Source organism: Balaenoptera physalus (genome assembly GCF_965194825.1).
Source record: "Balaenoptera physalus genome assembly, chromosome: 7".
NCBI lineage: Eukaryota > Metazoa > Chordata > Mammalia > Artiodactyla > Balaenopteridae > Balaenoptera > Balaenoptera physalus.
In genome coordinates this window covers 2,526,915-2,544,267 of record NC_138886.1, presented here as the reverse complement: position 1 = coordinate 2,544,267, position 17,353 = coordinate 2,526,915, and the positions used below count along the sequence as shown (strand labels likewise).

The 17,353-nt window shown below is 56.3% G+C and overlaps 1 protein-coding gene across 10 annotated transcripts in view; it reads left to right on the top strand.

Moving 5' to 3' along the window:
- VAV2 (vav guanine nucleotide exchange factor 2) overlaps positions 1 to 17,353 on the top strand; it is a 183,469-nt gene that overhangs the window by 38,713 nt on the left and 127,403 nt on the right. For 9 of the 10 annotated variants that reach the window (XR_014265976.1, XM_082470352.1, XM_082470351.1 and 6 more), the window contains exon 2: positions 4,474 to 4,590. The exons of the other annotated variant lie outside the window; for it this stretch is intronic. Coding sequence is in view for 8 of the 9 variants with exons in the window: in XM_082470352.1 (XP_082326478.1) it covers positions 4,474 to 4,590 (117 nt within the window). In the remaining variant the exon portion in view is untranslated. The remainder of the gene's footprint in view (positions 1 to 4,473; positions 4,591 to 17,353) is intronic. 10 annotated transcript variants of the gene reach the window in all.

The following is a 17,353-nucleotide window of genomic DNA, read 5'->3' as shown; positions in this document are numbered from 1 at the left end:
TCTTGGCTTGGCCACCTTCTAATCCGGAGCCAAAGTTCTCCACTGCCTGGGCGTCAGTTACCTTACCTGTGAAATGGGGTGAATTCCTGGAGGGAGGGCAGAGGCTGCAGCTCAGTGCCAGGCGCACAGGCACCCATGAACCGCTGCCGGCCCGGGTGCTTGCTCCCAGCCCTGCCGTGCTCCTTTCTTTCCCTGCGGTCCGAGTCTGTCTGTGCAGCTGTTGTCCGCCGCCAACATGGGGTGGGCCCAGAGCATCACGGGGAGCGGTTCTGGAAGGTGAGGGGCCCGAGTGGCCACAGTGGGGGTGGGACCAGGCCGGGCAGACACTGTGCCCACGGGTTGCCTGCCCCCGCCTGAGCCCCCAAAGGAAGCCTGGCCTTGCCGGCTGCGATTATGGTTAGGAGCTGTGTAATTAACTCTAAAAATGGGAGGCTGAGGAGGAATTAAAATAGAGGCTTAGTGGAAATCAGAGGCGAGTGGTGCAGAAAAGGCTGGAGCCGGGCTGGACGCCGCAGCTGGGCCTGCAGGGCGGGCGGGAGGAGGAGGGTCTGGAGCTGCAGGGTTGAGGGGGCCAGGGCGGCTGTGGTTCAGGCCCCTCTTCCGGGTAGGGGGAGCTGGGGGGGTTGAAACAGCTGAAGTCGCGGTCCTGGGCATCTGAGATCCAGGTGACCGCAGGGTGGGCTGTCTCTTGGGGTCTTGGTGGAAGAATGTGTCCCAGGCCCTCTCCCAGTTCCTGGTGGCTTCCTTGGCTCCTGGGTGTATCACCTCAGTCTCCACCTCCGTCGTCACGTGGCCTCCTCCCTGTGGGTCTGTTTTGTGAATTAAAATTTTTTATGGTGGTGAAATACAAGACATAAAATTTACCATTGGGACTTCCCTGGCGGTCCAGTGGTTAAGGTGCCGCGCTTCCAATGCAGGGGGCGCGGGTTCGATCCCTGGTCAGGGAATTAAGATCCGGCATGCTGCGGGGCGGGGTGCGGCCAAAAACAAAAATCTACCTTTTTCTTCTGGGGAGTCATTGTGTGTGTTATGCTTCACAATACAACAGGTTAACACCAATAACAAACAAACAAAAAAATTTACCTTTTTAACCATTTTTAACTGTACGATTCAGTGGCATTTACATTGACAATGCTGTGTAACAGGCAGAACTTGTTCTTCTTCCCAAACTGAAACTCTGTCCCCATTAAACACTAACTCCTCAGCCTCTGCCCTCTTTCTGTCTCTGTGGATTTACTTATCCTAGGTCCCGCATGTCAGTGAAATCCTACAGTATTTGTCTTTTTGCGTTTGCGTTCTTCAAAAATGTCAGGTCAAGGAAGACAAAGACTGGAGTGTTTTAGGTCCACACGTTTAAACCAGTAGCTGTAGCCGGTTTTGCTATTAAATTTAAGTTCATTAGAATAAAGTTACATTAAAAGTGCAGTTGTTGGGCTTCCCTGGTGGCGCAGTTGTTGGGCTTCCCAGTGGTTAAGAATCCGCCTGCCAATGCAGGGGACACAGGTTTGAGCCCTGGTCTGGGAAGATCCCACATGCTGCGGAGCACCTAAGCCCGTGCGCCACAACTACTGAGCCTGTGCTCTAGAGCCCGCGAGCCACAACTACTGAAGCCCGCACGCCTAGAGCCCGTGCTCCACAACAAGAGAAGCCACCGCAGTGAGAAGCCCGCATGCCGTAACGAAGAGTAGCCCCCGCTTGCTGCAACTAGAGAAAGCCCGCGTGATGCAACAAAGACCCAACGCAGCCAAAAATAAATAAATAAATTTATTTTAAAAAAAAAGTGCAGTTGTTCAGTCGGACTGGCCACATCTCAAGCGCTCAGCGGGCACGTGTGCCTGGTGCTGCCCTACAGGACGGCGCACACGGGACATTTCCGTCCTTCCAGAAAGTTCTGTTGGAGAATGCTCTTCTAGGTTCACGGAGACAAAAGGGACGTGATGACTAAAATCGTGTGTGGGCCGAGATTGGATGCTGGGCCAGAATTTTTTTTTTTTTCTATCAGGACGTTTTTATTGTCCTTTATCTTTATATATTGAAGAAATGTGAGTCCTGTCTCTAGATGAGGTAAGGTGTGGGACCTACATTAATTGCCTGATTTTGACATTGGTGCTGCGATTGTGGAGGGGGTGTTCTTGTTCTCAGGAAATCCGTGCTCAGATGTTTGGGGGAAGGGGGTCACGTCTGCAGTTCACTCTCAGGTGTTCAGAAAAGCTACACACACAGACATACACAGATAGACAGATACACACTGATACACACAGAGATACACACACACAGATACACACAGAGATACAAACAGATACATCCTGATACGCACAAACACACATACATGCTGAACCACACAAACACACAGATATACACAGATACACAGAGATACACACACACAGATACACACACACACACAGATACACACAGATAAATACACAGAGATACAAACACAGATACATCCTGATACGCACTGATAAACACACACATACACACTGAACCACACAAACACAGAGGTATACACAGATACACACACAGAGATACACACACACAGGTACACACACACACAGATACACACAGATAAATACACAGAGATACAAACACAGATACATCCTGATACGCACTGATAAACACACACATACACACTGAACCACACAAACACAGAGATATACACAGATAAACACACAGAGATACAAACACAGATACATCTGGATACACACAAACACACAGATATATACAGATAAACACACAGAGATACACACACAGATACACGCTGAACCGCACAAACACACAGATATATACAGACAAACACACAGAGATACAAACACAGATACATCCTGATACACACAGATAAACACACAGAGATACAAATACAGATACACACACACAGATACACACAGATAAACACAGAGATACAAACACAGATACATCCTGATACGCACAGATAAACACACACACATACACGCTGAACCACACAAACACACAGATATACACAGATAAACAGAGATACACACACAGATACATCCTGATACAAACACACAGATATATACAGATAAACACACAGAGATACAAACACAGATACATCCTGATACAGATAAACACACAGAGATACAAACACAGATACACACTGATACACACAAACACAGAGATATACACACAGATACACAGATACACACTGAACCACACAAACACACATATACACAGATAAACACACAGAGATACACAGATACATCCTGATACACAGAGATAAACACAGAGATCCACACACCCAGATACCCACACACGCAGATAGAGAATAGTTAATACACTACAAGCACGTAAGCTGGGGTCGCCTCTGACCGGTGACCAGCCCCAGCCAGGAGGGAGGAGTGGCCCGATGAGGGGTGCTTCCCAGCCGGGGGTGACGCCCGCTGGGTGCGGCTGGGCGGGGAGATTGGCGTCTCTGCTGGGGCGCCGTGTGCCCGGTGGGCGTTCTCAGCGCATCTTGGTTTACGCTGGGCCTGCGTAGCTTCTGATTCTGACCCGTCCTTCATCGAGATCTGTCTGTTCGTCTAAACTTCCGGTGAGGAGTCCAGGCTCTCTGCAGGTCTCTTGAAGTTGAGCTGTTGGGCCCTTAGTGAGTGGTTACCATGGGGACAACTGGCCTGAACCCTGGGTTAGCGTTCAGCCGTGTGCACCATGGTCCTCACCTCACGGACGCCCACGCCGAACCGGACCGGGTGGGCGGATGGCTCCCACCTACCTAATGCCCAGCCTGTGCCGTCAGGGTGGATAGTTAACCCAGCCAGGCACGTCCTGTTAGGGAACCAGGCCTCAGGAGCCGAAGCCACTCTCCCCTGGTCCCGCTAGAGTCATTGGACAGGATTCGAACCCGGGGCCCTGTGACTCCAAGGTCTGCGCTCCAGGCCACCTTGCCTGCTGCCCCCAAGTCTTTACCAGCTTTCTCCACGGGGACTGAAGCCGTCGACCCTGTTTGCCCCCTCACCCCATGCCTCCGATTGTGTTGCCAAGCCCACTGCAAGCTGGGAGCTCAGATACTGGGTTACTGGGTGGAGGAGGTACGTGGAGGCTGATCTGGGATTTAGATGCTGGCCTTTGTGCTCCCAGTGGCCCCCTGCTGTGTCTGGCATGTGCTGCTCCAGGGGTCCCCATGGCTGCTGTAGGGCTTTGTCATGTGTAAAGTAATGGGGGCTGTGTCTGTGTGGGGAAGGCAGTGTGCACTTGTGTGTGCGCCCGCTCTGTGCCTGCCGACTGAAAACCAGCATATTTTGTTCCAGCTGTGATTGTCGGAGTTGAAACGTGTGGATCCCTGGGCAGGGGCACGGGGCAGATGGCCAGGAATGGCCAGGGCCAGTGGGATGGCCGTGGTGTCTCCTCCGAGCAGGGAAGTGCTGGTCCAGGTCGGCGCACGGAAGCAAAGTTTGCAGCTGTTAGCATTACTGCCGTACAGACCGTGCAGGTTGAGTAATTTTCCCCTCTCTCCTCTAGTTCCTGTGTTTGAAGAACATCCGCACCTTCCTTAAAGTCTGCCATGACAAATTTGGACTCAGGAACAGCGAGCTGTTTGACCCCTTCGACCTCTTCGATGTCCGAGACTTTGGGAAGGTGAGTGGCCTCTTTCCGGGATGGGCCCGGCCCCTCCGCGCAGAGCCCGGTGGGCAGATGCGGGCCTGGCTGTGTTACAAACAGGAGGGGGCGCATCGGGGGCTGGGGCAGCGTGACGGCCCCTCCCGCCTCTCAGGCTGTTCAGGGTGAAGTCAGGCATCCCGGATCCAGGAGGATGGGGGGAAAGCCGGGCCTGGACGAGGCCTGGCCCTGCCTTTCTAGCTGAGAGACCCTAAGCATTTACTTCCTGCCCCGAGTCTCCCATTCTTTGTGGGAGAAAGGGCACCAGCTCCGTGGGTCGGCTGAGGTGATGCAGGTACCACTTTTACTCTGGTGCTCCGAGAAGGGAATCGTCAAGATTATACTGAAACAAGCAGGGCCGTCTGGCTCTGAGCAGGTGTCGGGCAAGGGGGCGGTGATTATCTGAACTCCCTGGTCCCTGGAGGTGATCCCCTAGGTCCGTGGCAGATAACCCGGGAAGTCTCCCCGTGTTCTCAGAAAGTGTCCCTGGCAGCTGTCTGGGAGTCCTGCTGGCACAGGTGAGGGGAACCTGAGGCCGGGCAGGTGCAAAGGCCAGGTGAGGGTGTGGCTCGTTGTGGCTTCCTGGTGAGCCTGCGTTCAGAGCGTCAAAGCAGGGTGTCACGTTCCATCTGGAAGCCAACAGTTCCAAGGTCCCTCCTTTTAAAAGATGGGGTCAGGACGTGATACCTTGTTGATGGATCGGGGACCGAGGGCTTGAATCAGGCCTGGCTCTTTGCCGCCCTGTGGCCCAGCTGTTCCTGAGTTCCTGCGTGCTCTTAGAGGCCCTTCCCTCTGCTGCCAGCACAGGACTACCCGGGGCCATTTCCACCTGCTGATGGGAAATATCAGAGGATATTTATTGCCTGCTTTATCTGAGGACCATTATCATAAGGGACCTGGTGTTTGCGGAAGAGTTCTGTGAATACATGATTTATGAAACGCAAGGGGAGTTTTGTATTTGCACTTGCAAATGCTGAGAAGTCAGTTCCAAGAGGAGCCCTTATTTGAAGTGCTGTGAAATGTCAAATTAGCATCAATAACTAGGACTTTCCCATAAGCCACCTGGGCCTGACGGTCCTCTTGTTTAGTTCTGAAATTCTCTAGAAACGAGATTCGGGGACCTGTTCAAGAGCCTGTCTCTTTGTGTCCACACCCGGCTCTTAGAGGTTTCTCTTCCTCTCTTAAATGACTCGCCCAAGTCCCTCTGGCTGTAGGGCACTTGCCCAGGACTCTGAGGCCGCCTTCTTCCCCTCTGCCTCGGGGCGTGTCTGCTGGGGCAGGAGCCTTGGGAGCTGTGCTGGTGTCCTTTCCCACAAGCGGGCTCCTCAGTTTTCACAGTCTTGCTTTTAAATGGATTAGAACCTCTCTCCTGTTCTTATTTCTCCTTGTGACCAGCAGTGCCCTGGGCAGGGGAGGAGCCAGTGGCTCTGGACTTTGGGGAACGGCCTTCGGAACACACACAAACACACAGACGCGCACACACGCACACACACTCATACACACAACCGGTATTTAAAATAATTGCATAGAGAAAAAGACAGGATAAACCCTGGCCAAACCCATTTCTTGGCCAGCTGTGACACACACAGTGCCCAGCCTGTAGTAGGTCCTCATTACTTTGCTTGAGCCGAGTGCAGTGATGTAAGACGTACACAAATTTGGATTCAACTCTCGTCACATGACCTGCCAACCATGGCCGAACACTTTGAAAGGGGGCGCCCCTCGTGGTCGTCAGCGGTTGCAGTGGGGTGGTTTGACCCCGGGGGGGGCGTGCCAGCTGCCTGCAGAGGGGCCGCTCAGGGCACGCCGGGAGTGGGCAGTGGATCTGGACTGAGTCACGGTGTGGGGGCCGGGAATGGAACGGAGGAGCCGAGGGGCCTGGGCTCAGCCTCACGTCCTGCAGGGAGACCCCGAGGCTCTGGCAAGGGCAGGGCTGCCCTGGCTCTGCTCCTGGTCTTCACGCTGAGTCCGACAGACCTGGTTCAGAATCTGGGTCCACCTACTGGCCGATGACTTTGGCAGGTGACACAGTGACTCTGACCTACCTCGGTTTGCCGAGGACCGCGTGGGCCGGGGAGCCCTCTGCATGGTGCCCGGCCCATAGTAGGTGCTCATTAAACGGCGGTGCCGCTGCTCCTGGTCCCTCCCCACCCCCAGGTGTGGTGGAAATGAAGCTAGACCAGCACAGCTTGGTGGCAGCCTCCCCTCTCTTAGTTTTTCTCTGCCGTTGTATTCGTGCAGACTTCGGAGCCCAGCCTGGCCCTCCCGCCGTCCTCCCTGTGCTGCTCTCCCCCTTCCCTGCCTAGTTTTCTGAGCGCGGTAAACCCGTGGTCAGCACCCCGAGCTGAGTTTGACATGGCGCCAGCAGGGGCTGGGGCGCCGAGAGGAGCTTCTCCCCACGCGGGAGCCACTGACCAGAGCCTGCTTTGCTCGGCTCGTCGCCCCGATGTCTGGGGACAGGATCCCCTGGAAAGCACACACGTAAGCAAGACCCCGGCTCCTGCCCGCTGCACTGCTGCCTGCCCTGGTCCCGTTTTGGGACTGTCCCTGCCCCAGGGCAGCTGTGGACGGGCAGGCAGAGCTGGGGCTCCAGACTGCGGGACAGGGAGCAGGTCTGGGGAGGTCGGGCTCCTCACTCAGGTGTGACTTCCTGGGATGGGCTTGGGAAGGCCGTCATCATGTGGAGACTTGGCTCTGGGCACACTCACCAAGGTTCCCACGGCCCAGACTCGCCTCTTGCCCTCCAGGAGCCCCATCCAGTGGGGACGCCCAGGCTAGTCCAGATGTGCCTGGCGGTGCTCAGTGATGTCAGACCATGAAGATGGGATGCTTGTTCTGCTCTGCCCTGACGGCCACCGCTGGCCCAGCGCGGGCGGCAGGATCGGTCCCTAGGGGCGATTCCAGTCTCTGCCGACCGGAACTGCCTGGAGCCCGTGTTGAGAGTGACACTGAGGCCGATTCTTGGATGGTTGGGAAAGGGCTTGGGGGCGGCTGTGGTCTCTCATGGGGGTGGGGGGGGCAGGGATTTGAGGGGCAAGGTGTCTTTCGCACTTTTTGCCTGGGCGTCCTCCACTTACATAGGATTCAGGAGCAGAAAGGATCCTTACGGGATAGCTGGCTAGTTAGTCTTAGGCTGGTTTAGAAATTTCCAGGTTTTTTTTTTTTTCTTTGCTACTATTGAAGGAGGCTTATAGCATTCAGGTCCTGTCTGGGTTCTGGGTGGTGGTGTTCTTTTTCTGAACAGCTGCCTCTCAGCTTCCCAAGTCTCTCAAATTGGCTTCATTCCTTGGGAAGCGAAAAGGCATTCATTCCTTGGTCCTTCCACTCTTCCGCCCGTTAAGCGTTCAGTTTACCAAGAATTTATTAAACACTTACTATGGCAGGGATCAAACGGAGAGCCTTGCGTGACCTTTGCCTTCCGAGGGTCACCCAGATTAGCCGTTGTGCAGTTCACAGTGGAAAAAAGGGGGTGGGAAAGTGAAGGCTCTGGACTCTGCCCCTGGAGCTGGCCGTGCTGGCCCACCGTGTGGCCGTGACCCCGGAGCCCTTGCTCTGCCGTGTGGGTGCGGAGCGGGTCGTGTGCAGTGTGAGCTCGGCTGCAGCAAAAGCCCCCCGTCGTAGGGGAGCGATCACCTCTCTCCCCAGGAAACCACCGTGCGGAGTTGGGCTGATGCGCCGGCGTTCTTCCTGTTTCCAGAACCAGCAGGGCCCTCCACCCGCCCCCTGGCCCCTGGGCTTCCCCCTTTTCCCTTCGGGGCGGGTGTGGACAGGAGCTGATGTTTTGGGGTGCATGAAATTCCAGAAAGTGTTTCCTGACCCTGGGAGGAGCGCTGGGAGGGGCAGCTCATGCTGGCTGGGCTTCCTCTGCTTCCCGGCCCGCGGCAGGCAGGTGGACCCCCGGAGACACTCGAGGGCTGCGGGACCCCGGGTGCAGCCAGCCTTCTCTCATCCGTCCAGAGCACGGCGATGGGGGCTCCGTGGGCGGCGGGGAGAGGGGCTTCCTGTCGGTTAGACCCAGTGTGGATCGGACTCTGCGTGTACTTGGACTCTCTGAGCTTTCGTTTCTGCAGGGATAGAACGAGGACATGACGGCCCAGGGCGCGGTAGTGTTATGCGGCCTCAGCCAGGAAGCAGACATACAGGTCTTATCACTTTTACTAGTAATTTGTCCCTCTTCTTGCTCACCCATCCAGCAAGCTCCAGCAGGAGCTGAGGGATCCAGAAAGTTGGTTCCGGAAGTCCTTTTTGTTTTTTTTTTTGGCCCCTGTCCCTGGTATTTTCCCGAATGGTTGCATTGAAGGTATTAGGTTTCTGCTCAAACCAGTGCCGTCAGGGAAGGTTTGAGCGAAGGGCCTGAGATGGGAGCTAAAGGCCAAGCGGGCTGGTGTGGAGAGCGTGAGCCGGCGGGGCTTGCTGCTGATGACCGGGGCCCTGCTGCCTCCCTGATGGCGCGTGAATCCTTCTCGAGTTCCCTCGAGTCCTGTTCTGGGCGTCCGTCAGATGCACGGGGCCCAGGAAGGGAAGGAGCGTGGGAAGGCCGAGTGGGTGGCCGGGATGGGCTGGGTCTTCCCGGGATGCCTTCGCATGGAGTCTGGTTGGCAGTTTTGGACGGAGGACCCTGGTGAGGCTGCAGGGTTTCTGTGGCTTTCCTCTGGTGTCTTGGTCCCAGAGATTGTGGATAAAAATCACCATGGAAGCACAGCTTCATCTCCTCGTCGTGAGCCTCCTACGTCGGGCGGTGAAGTGGTGGCTTTGCCAACACGTCTGGTCCTGCCTGCCATTGCTGCTGGGGTCGGTCCAGGCAGTGACCCTGGGCTGGCGACTTTCCCGGAACTTAATTTCCTCGTCTGGGAGATGCGAAGGGTCTCACCAGCTCTCCCCCGTTGATCGGAGCCCCTCGGGCGCTGTGTTACGGACAGCTCTTTGTGTGGGCTGGGACCCGGTTGTCAGGGAACAGACGGAGTTTTCATCATTATCTTCATTATGATCCTTCGTGGACCAGCCGCCTACTGGGCGTGTTTACTTGCACCGTGAAGCCAGGGGTGGGACTGAGAAAGCTTTGTAGGAGGCGAGTCTGTCCTGTGGGTGGGCATCAGGCAGGGAGGGAGGAGGGAGCGGGAGCCCGGGGGGTGGGCCCCAGCCTGCAGGAGGCCATGGCCGGCCTCTGGCTCAGGGTGGTCCTGGGCCGTCCTTCACGGGACCCGCTCCCGGCTTCCTGCCAGCTCGCTCACCCTCTCATTCTCATCGCGGGCTTTCCCGCAGGCTGCCCCTCGGCCCGTAAGGCTCTCACCACACCACAGGGCCGCCTCCCTCACCTCCCTGGGGCCTTGGCTCAAATCGCGCTATTTAAAACGGCGGGGATGCCCCCAGGGCCCAGTGCTATCCACCGTCTAAGCAGTTTCCTTCCTTACCAGGGCTGCGGGTCACAGTGCCCTGACCGGACCACGGGCTGCCTGGCTGTAGGGACGTTCATGCTGTCTTCCGGTGCCTAGAATCCAACCTGGGATGGGGGCGGTGCACCAGTCTGTCTTTGCATGAGTCTGTGGATCTTACCGGAGGAGCCGGGAAGCTGTTGGTGGCGATGGGGTGAGGGTGAGGCATCTCGCAGAAGGTCCTGGTGCCCTCGGTGGGTCAGGAGGCCCAGGCGGGCCCGGGGGGGCCCCTCCAGGATCTTTCCCCGGGTGGGGCCCCATCGCCCACGTCGGGGGCCCGATTCCCTGCGTGTCCCCAGCCTGGGCCGCCCTGGACCTGCAGCCCTACCTAGTCAGCTCGGCTCACTTTAGCCCCTGATTTGAGTGGAATTAACAACCCGGGAGGAAGGTCTGGGAGGCTGTTTCTCTCATTTGAGTTACAGAGCAGAGCACACCCTCTAGTAAACGGGTTGAATTCTCCTATTTATTATCCATGAAAACATTTTGCTGGGCTCAGAAACTTCCGGAGCGGTTAAACCTGGCCCTCAGCACGGCCGGGGGCGGACGACAGGCCTCTCCTTGAGTCAGTGCACGAGGCGGGGTGCGCAGTGGTTCCCCCAAGTGCCGGCCCTGCCAGGAGCCCTCCCGCCCGCACCCCTCCTGTGCTTCCCGCCTCCTGCAGAGCCCCGTGCGCTGTGTGCCCGGATCTTTGCATCCCTGAGCTCCTGCTGTCTTCAGGGGCCTCAGGAAGTGAGGAAGGAAACCGAGGCCCAGAGAGAGGACGCGTCTCGCTTGTGTCCCAGGGCGGTGGTGGAACTGGGGGGTCGATTTGGGTCCTGCGGACGGCGGAGGCCGAGTTCTGCGCTCTGCCGTGCCCCTTCCCTCTGCCAAGTGAGGCAGCTGTTTGCAGGGGCAAGGAGTGGTCAACTCTGTGGAATTCTGCCATCTGCAGGGGGTTGGGAAGCTAGTCTGGGCCAAGTGTGGAGGCCAGGAGGGCGGTATGGGGGCCGGGAGGCAGCGTGGAGGCTGGCAGGGCTGTCTGGGGAGAGGCCACAGGAGGCCTGACCATCAGCCTCTTAAAGGGCACAAGGCGGTGCATTCCCTCCTGCAGTGGATTTTAAACCACCTGGGCCTTCTCTGGAGGCCAGGAGGAGGCGGAAGGCAGGGCCCTGCTGAATCGGAGTGAGTCCACTTTTATCTGTTTTCTCTTTCGTATTTTGCCTGACATCTTGCTTGTAGGAAGTGTTCTGAAGAGGTTAGAAGCATAGTTTGAAACGAGGGGTCCGTAACAGCCGAGGAAACCCACCTCCCTGGGATCAGGGCTCTAGGAGGCGAGGGGGGGGCTGGGGGGTGGGGCTAGGGCTGGGGCCTCACGGGCTGCCCGAGGGCCCTGGCGGTGGGGCAGGCTGGTCACGGCTGTCCTGGATGTGGGAAGCGGGCCCTGTCCGCCAGCATCCCAGGTCCCTCCGACTGTCCGCGGGTCAGCTGCCACCTGCTCTGGCTGCGTCCAGAGCCTGGATCTGCTGCCCCAGCCCCAGGGCCCCTCGGCGGTTGTCTCTGCGGTAGAGGTGCCCTCCCTCCTGGCCCTCTGTCCCACTCTTCCTCTCTGCCTGGGACCCTCTTTTATCATCAGCCTGTCCTTCCCCTCCTCCGTCCCCCTGGCATGGCAGCGCCTGGCACATGCTGTCACCCCCTGCAGAGCCCTGGGCAGGCATCACTTATCGATCCCAGCACCTTCCCACCGAGCCCCTCTGCACGCACCCCAGTACCGCGACAGTCTACTGGATTTGGCACATGGGAGGAAACCAGTTTGCTTTGCCAGACCTCCCATCTGTCCCGCTATTGCCATGACCCCTTCTCTTGCCCCGGCCCCTCCGGCAAACACTCACCATCCCCCCCCCACCCCCACTGCCCTCCAGACTTCTTGAGAGTGCTGATGCTTCTGGAAGCCAGGTAAAAGTGGACCCACTGAGGCGCCTTTGGGGGCTTGGGACAGAGTGTGACGCTGGGGAGTGGGCTTGACCCACAGGTCGCCTCACCCCCGGGGGCTGTAGTTTTCCCATCTGTAAAGTGGGTCTGCAGATGGGCCCCGTCTCAGCTGCTGGAGGAAGATTTGAGACGGTGCGGCTGCGTGTCTTCGTGCGTGTGTCCCGGGGGTGGTGCCCTCGTTGTACCAGCCCGCGCGGAGCCAGTGGCGGTGGCCTTGGCAGCGGGGCAGGGGGGTGGCCGACAGCCCATCCCGCTGCCTGGAGTGCCAGCCTCACCCGCCACCCTCGTCCCACTGCCCTGCGTTCGGGATCGAGATGTCAATTCCTCCTCGATGAATGCAAGCGGGTCGCGGGCTCTGCTCAGGGAAGGAGCAGGCAGCCTTGGGGCACCCATCCGACAGCCCGATCCCCTCGCCCGGGCCTCCCCGTGCTCGCTCATTTCCCTGACGTTAGTTCATGTGTTTGCTGAGCGCGGCTGCTCTGCGCCGAGGCCTGTCTGCTGCTGATGCCCAGGCTGCAGCGAGTTCATCAGCGCCCCCACCCCGATGCCGTCCGGACGCGATCCAGGCTGGCCTCCTCAGCATCCGCTCAGCGCTGATTACTGATTAAAATATTAAAATGCAGCTGCCGGGGAGCGGGCGCAGCCTCCAGGCCCCGCAGAGCCGCCTGCAGGCCTTTTGGCTGAGGCTTCCCGAGCTTCTGCTTGAAAACATTTCCTCCTTTTAACTGCGGGTTGTCATTTCAGGATGTTTTCAGCCCGTCCGCTTTCAGAGGAACTCACCACCGGGCACACACGTGTACACACACGTGCAGGCACACGCAGAGTCGAATAAGCCGTTCAGATGCTGACCCCACGTTTTCTCACTGGTGCTGGGAGTGGTTTTCTCTCTGCTTCCGTTTCTGGGCGGCAGCCACTGGCCGTCATCGCCCGCGTAGTGGACAAGGGTTGGGGAAGTCTCGTTTTTTGTTTTATCAATTTATTTAGTTTATTTATTTATTTTTGGCTGCGTTGGGTCTTCGTTGCTGTGCACGGGCTTCTCATTGCAGTGGCTTCTCTTGTTGCGGAGCATGGGCTCTAGGCACACGGGCTTCAGTAGTTGTGGCACACGGACTCAGTAGTTGTGGCTCATGGGCTCTAGAGCACAGGCTCAGTAATTGTGGCATGCAGGCTTCAGTAGTGGTGGCGTGTGGGCTTCAGTAGTTGTGGCTCACGGGCTCTAGAGTGCAGGCTCAGTAGTTGGGACGCATGGGCTTAGTTGCTCCGTGGCATGTGGGATCTTCCTGGACCAGGGCTCGAACCCGTGTCCCCTGCGTCGGCAGGGGGATTCTTAACCACTGTGCCACCAGGGGAGCCCCAGAAGTTTCTGTTTTGGTGGTTGAGTCCCTGCAGGTCTGATGAGCTGTGAGGGGTCTGGGCCCACCGCCCTGTGGGAGATGGGCAGGTCTTGTGTGTGAGGCCCAGGAGCCTCTGGGCCTTTGTTTTGGCCCCTCTACCACTGGAAGGGGTTCAGGGAGGAGCTGATGGCCAAGGAGGTGGCTCCGTGATCCTTGGTGGGCGATTCCTACCCATCGACTCCTTTCTCACTTAGGATCATTCCTGGGGAGGGGGAACTCGGGTGCCTATGGTGGCGGCAGACACGTGCAATGGAGACGTCGGGGTGTGGGGTTAGGAGCGTCGCGTCCAAGCCCTGCTTCGGCCGCTGCGCCTCCTGGCACGTGGGCAGGCCCCTGTGCTCCTCTCTGGCCTCAGTTTCCGCATCTGTGAACAGAGGGTTGCACTGGCTGGCTGACCTCTTGGCGGTGGTCGTTGGGGGGCCTTTCTGGTCCCTGTGGGTGTCGCGTAAGCCGCACACCTCGCGGTTATCACTCTCGTCCGTGACTTGTACCCTGAGGGCCCCCCGCTCCCAGGGGGCTGGGAGCTCGAATTTTCTCAGCTAGTCCTGGCGTCACTGGTGCATGCTATTTTTTTTTTTTTGGTCTGTGTCCACAGTTAATTAAATTTTAATTGGCTAATTGTTTCTCCCTAGTGCCCCAAGACATTGTTTCTATTGAAGCCTGACAACTTGATGTTTGCAGCAAAAGAGTTGAATGAAACCAAGAAGGAAAGAAGAACAAAAATCAAAGTGTAAATAATTAATTGTAACAAAGTGTTCTTTCTTGGCATCCTGGAAGGCCTTTCCCAAGGAATACTGCTTCTTCAAATGGCACATGGCAGGTGGGGGTCTGTGGCCGGTCAGGCCTTCGGGGTTTATGGGCAGTGCCTCAGAATCACAAGGTGTGTGGCTGTGACCTTGTTGGGGGAGAGAACCCGCTGTGGTTCAGACCTTTGCCCATTTACCCCAGGTCCTCAGCAGCAAGGGTGCTGGTTCAGCACGCAGATTCCCTGCCCGGCCTGCCTGTCGTGTGGGTTAGGGAGTTTGGGCTGGAGGCCTGGAGTATTCATCCTGCATCGTCCTTTTTGACCGTCGTTCTTTAAAAAAAATTATTGGGATAAAATGGACCTAATGTAAAATTTACCTTTTTAACCATTTTAAAGTACACATTTCAGTGGCATTCCATAAATTTACAGTGCCGTGTAGCCGTCACCACTGTCTTGTTCCGGAACTTTTTGATTAAACTTCCAAAGGAAACCCCAGTTCCTCCTCTCCCATCCCCCAGCCCCTGGCAACCACTAATCTCTATTCCATCTCTACAGATCTCCCTATTCTGGACATTTCACATAAACACAATCATACGGGATGTGGCTTTTAGTTTCTGTTCTGGCTTCTTTCACTCAGCATAATGTGTTCAAGTTCATCGACGCTGTAGCGTGTGTCAGAATTCGCTTCCTTTTTAAGGCTGGATAATATTCCATTGTATGGCTGGACCAGATCTTGTTGATCCATCACCCATTGCCGGGCATTTGGGCAGTTGCTACCTCTTGGCTGTTGTGAGTACTGCTGCTGTGCCCATGTGTGTGCAAAGCTTTGTTCACCACTTTTATTCTTGAATTCCTGAACCTGCAGCCCTCTCTCCTTCCGAGGCTCTGGGCCCCAGAAGGCTGAGCACCTTCACTATGGCGTGAAGCCCATGCTCGGTCCAAAGAGGAGATGCCCCACCCCCAGCCTGGTGGCTCTCGCTCTTGAGGGGAAGCGTGGGAGAAGTTTGGTCTCCAGTCTCACACGTACGGATCCAGGCTCTCGGGCAGGCCTTGTAGAATGTGGGGTTTGTTTACAAATGAGCTCTGTGGGTTAGGTGAGACTGGGGGCTATTGTCAGTCATGCTGCTATGAACACAGGTGTGCAAATACCTTTTTGAGTTCCTGCTTTCATTTCATTTGATTATATACCCAGAAGTGGAATTACCAGATCATATGGTAGTTTTGTGTTACATTTTTTGAGACACCAGCATAATGGTTTCCACGGCTTCTGCACCATTTTACATCCCACCAACAGTGCACAAGGTTCCAATTTCTCCACCTTCTCACCAACACTTGTTATCTTCTGTGTGTGTGTGTGTGTGTGTGTGTTTGATAATAGCCACCCTACTGGGTGTGATGTGGTCTCTCATTGTGGTTTTGATTTGCATTCCCTAGTGATTAGTGATGTCGGCCATCCTTTCATGTGCTTATTGGCCATCTGTGTATCTCCTCTGGAGAAATGTTCATTCAAGTCTTTGCTCATCTTTTAATCATATTTTTGGCTTGTTTTTTCCCTTTTCATCTGACCATATATTCGAGGGAGGACAGATGTTCAGCTTTTAGGACGGGGCCTCTGTGCGAGGGGCAGCCAGACGCCACTTGCTGATGGGCAGTTGGTGAGATGTTCACAGAATGCCCAGGGTCTGCCCAGTCCAGCCCAGCTCTCCCCTGTTCCCGGAACCCCACCTTCCAAAGCTCCCCACCCCAGTGCTCTCCCTACCAGGCCACCAGGTCACTAGGCACGTCTGCTTCCCCATCACTGAGTATCAGGCCCCTTCCCTGGGTGGGAAACCCAGGCAGGTAGACACTTCTGGGGTCACAGCTGTGACAGAGCCAAGGGTGGATGTTCTTTTCCCCCCAGCTCAGCCGGGTAGGGCAGGCTGGGGCTGTCCCACCGCCTCCCAGGAACGGGGTAGAGAGAAGCCTCCAGGGCCTGCAAAGCAAACTGAAACCGGACAGCGCCCGGGCCCCTCGGCAGCTCTCGATGGTTCCGTCCTGTGTTGCGGGTATCAGTCAGCACACCTGCATGCCATTACCTGGCCCACTAAACCTGCCAGCGCTGGGACGCGCCCAGGCTAACTGCTACCTGCAGACGTCATTAGAACAACCCTCACGTCCGGTCCTCGTGGCTTAATTTTCATGAAGAATGAACGTCTGGGCCGCTGGGCTCCGCGGAGATTTGTATTAATCAGCGGTTGATTTCTCGTACTCGCTCAGGCCCCGGGCTTCCTCGTGGGCCGGGGAGCCGGGTGGGAACGTGGAGAGGCAGCTTTGAAGTCAAGAGCCGGTCCCCAGGGCGGCCTCCGGGGATGCTGGGGGGCTCCTCGCGGATGCAGTAGGGGTCGCTGGGTGTCTGAAAGTGAAGATGCTCCTTCAAGGAGGGCTAGAAGTCGGCGACAACGAGGAGGGTCGGGCGTGACGTTCATGGAGAACGTGAACACGGGCTGACGCTGGGCTGATTGCAGACGAGAGAGCCCAATGGGGGCAGTTGTGGCCAGTCCCCGGCACACTGGTCCAGGGAGGACTGGACCATTCCTAGCCGTGCTGGGAAGACCAGGCCCTTGGCCTGGGCTGTGGCAGTACCGGGCTCGGTGCAGCTGTGTCACCACGGTGGCCGTCATGAGGCCCCCCCCCACCCCCGGGAATGAGGCGGCTGTGACTTCGGCCCCGGTGACACCTGCGTATGGCCCCTGGCTTCGGCCGGTGTCTGGCCTCATTCTCTGCGGACGTCCCGAACCCGCTCAAATCTCTTCACTGCAGGTGGGCACAGGCAAGGTGAGTGTTCTTGGGTCCCTTCTATTTATTTTTTAAATTCTGAATTCTATTTATTTATTTATTTATTTTTTTTTGGCCGTGCTGCACAGCTTGCAGGATCTTAGTTCCTTGACCAGGGATTGAACCCGGGGCCACAGCAGTGAAAGCGCTGGCCGAGTCCTAACCACTGGATCGCCAGGGAATTCTACTTTTTAATTTGAAAAAATCCTGCATATCAAAGACAAATAACTAGCACGCATCTGAAATATAAATAACTAGTTGGAGTTTTATTCAGCATTGTGTGCTGCGGAAAACAAAATCATTAAACTGAATTTAGGCCAAAATCTTAAATGTCAACAGTCATCCTTTTGCAATAGTAACTACAGATTTACTTTAAAAAAATAATTAAA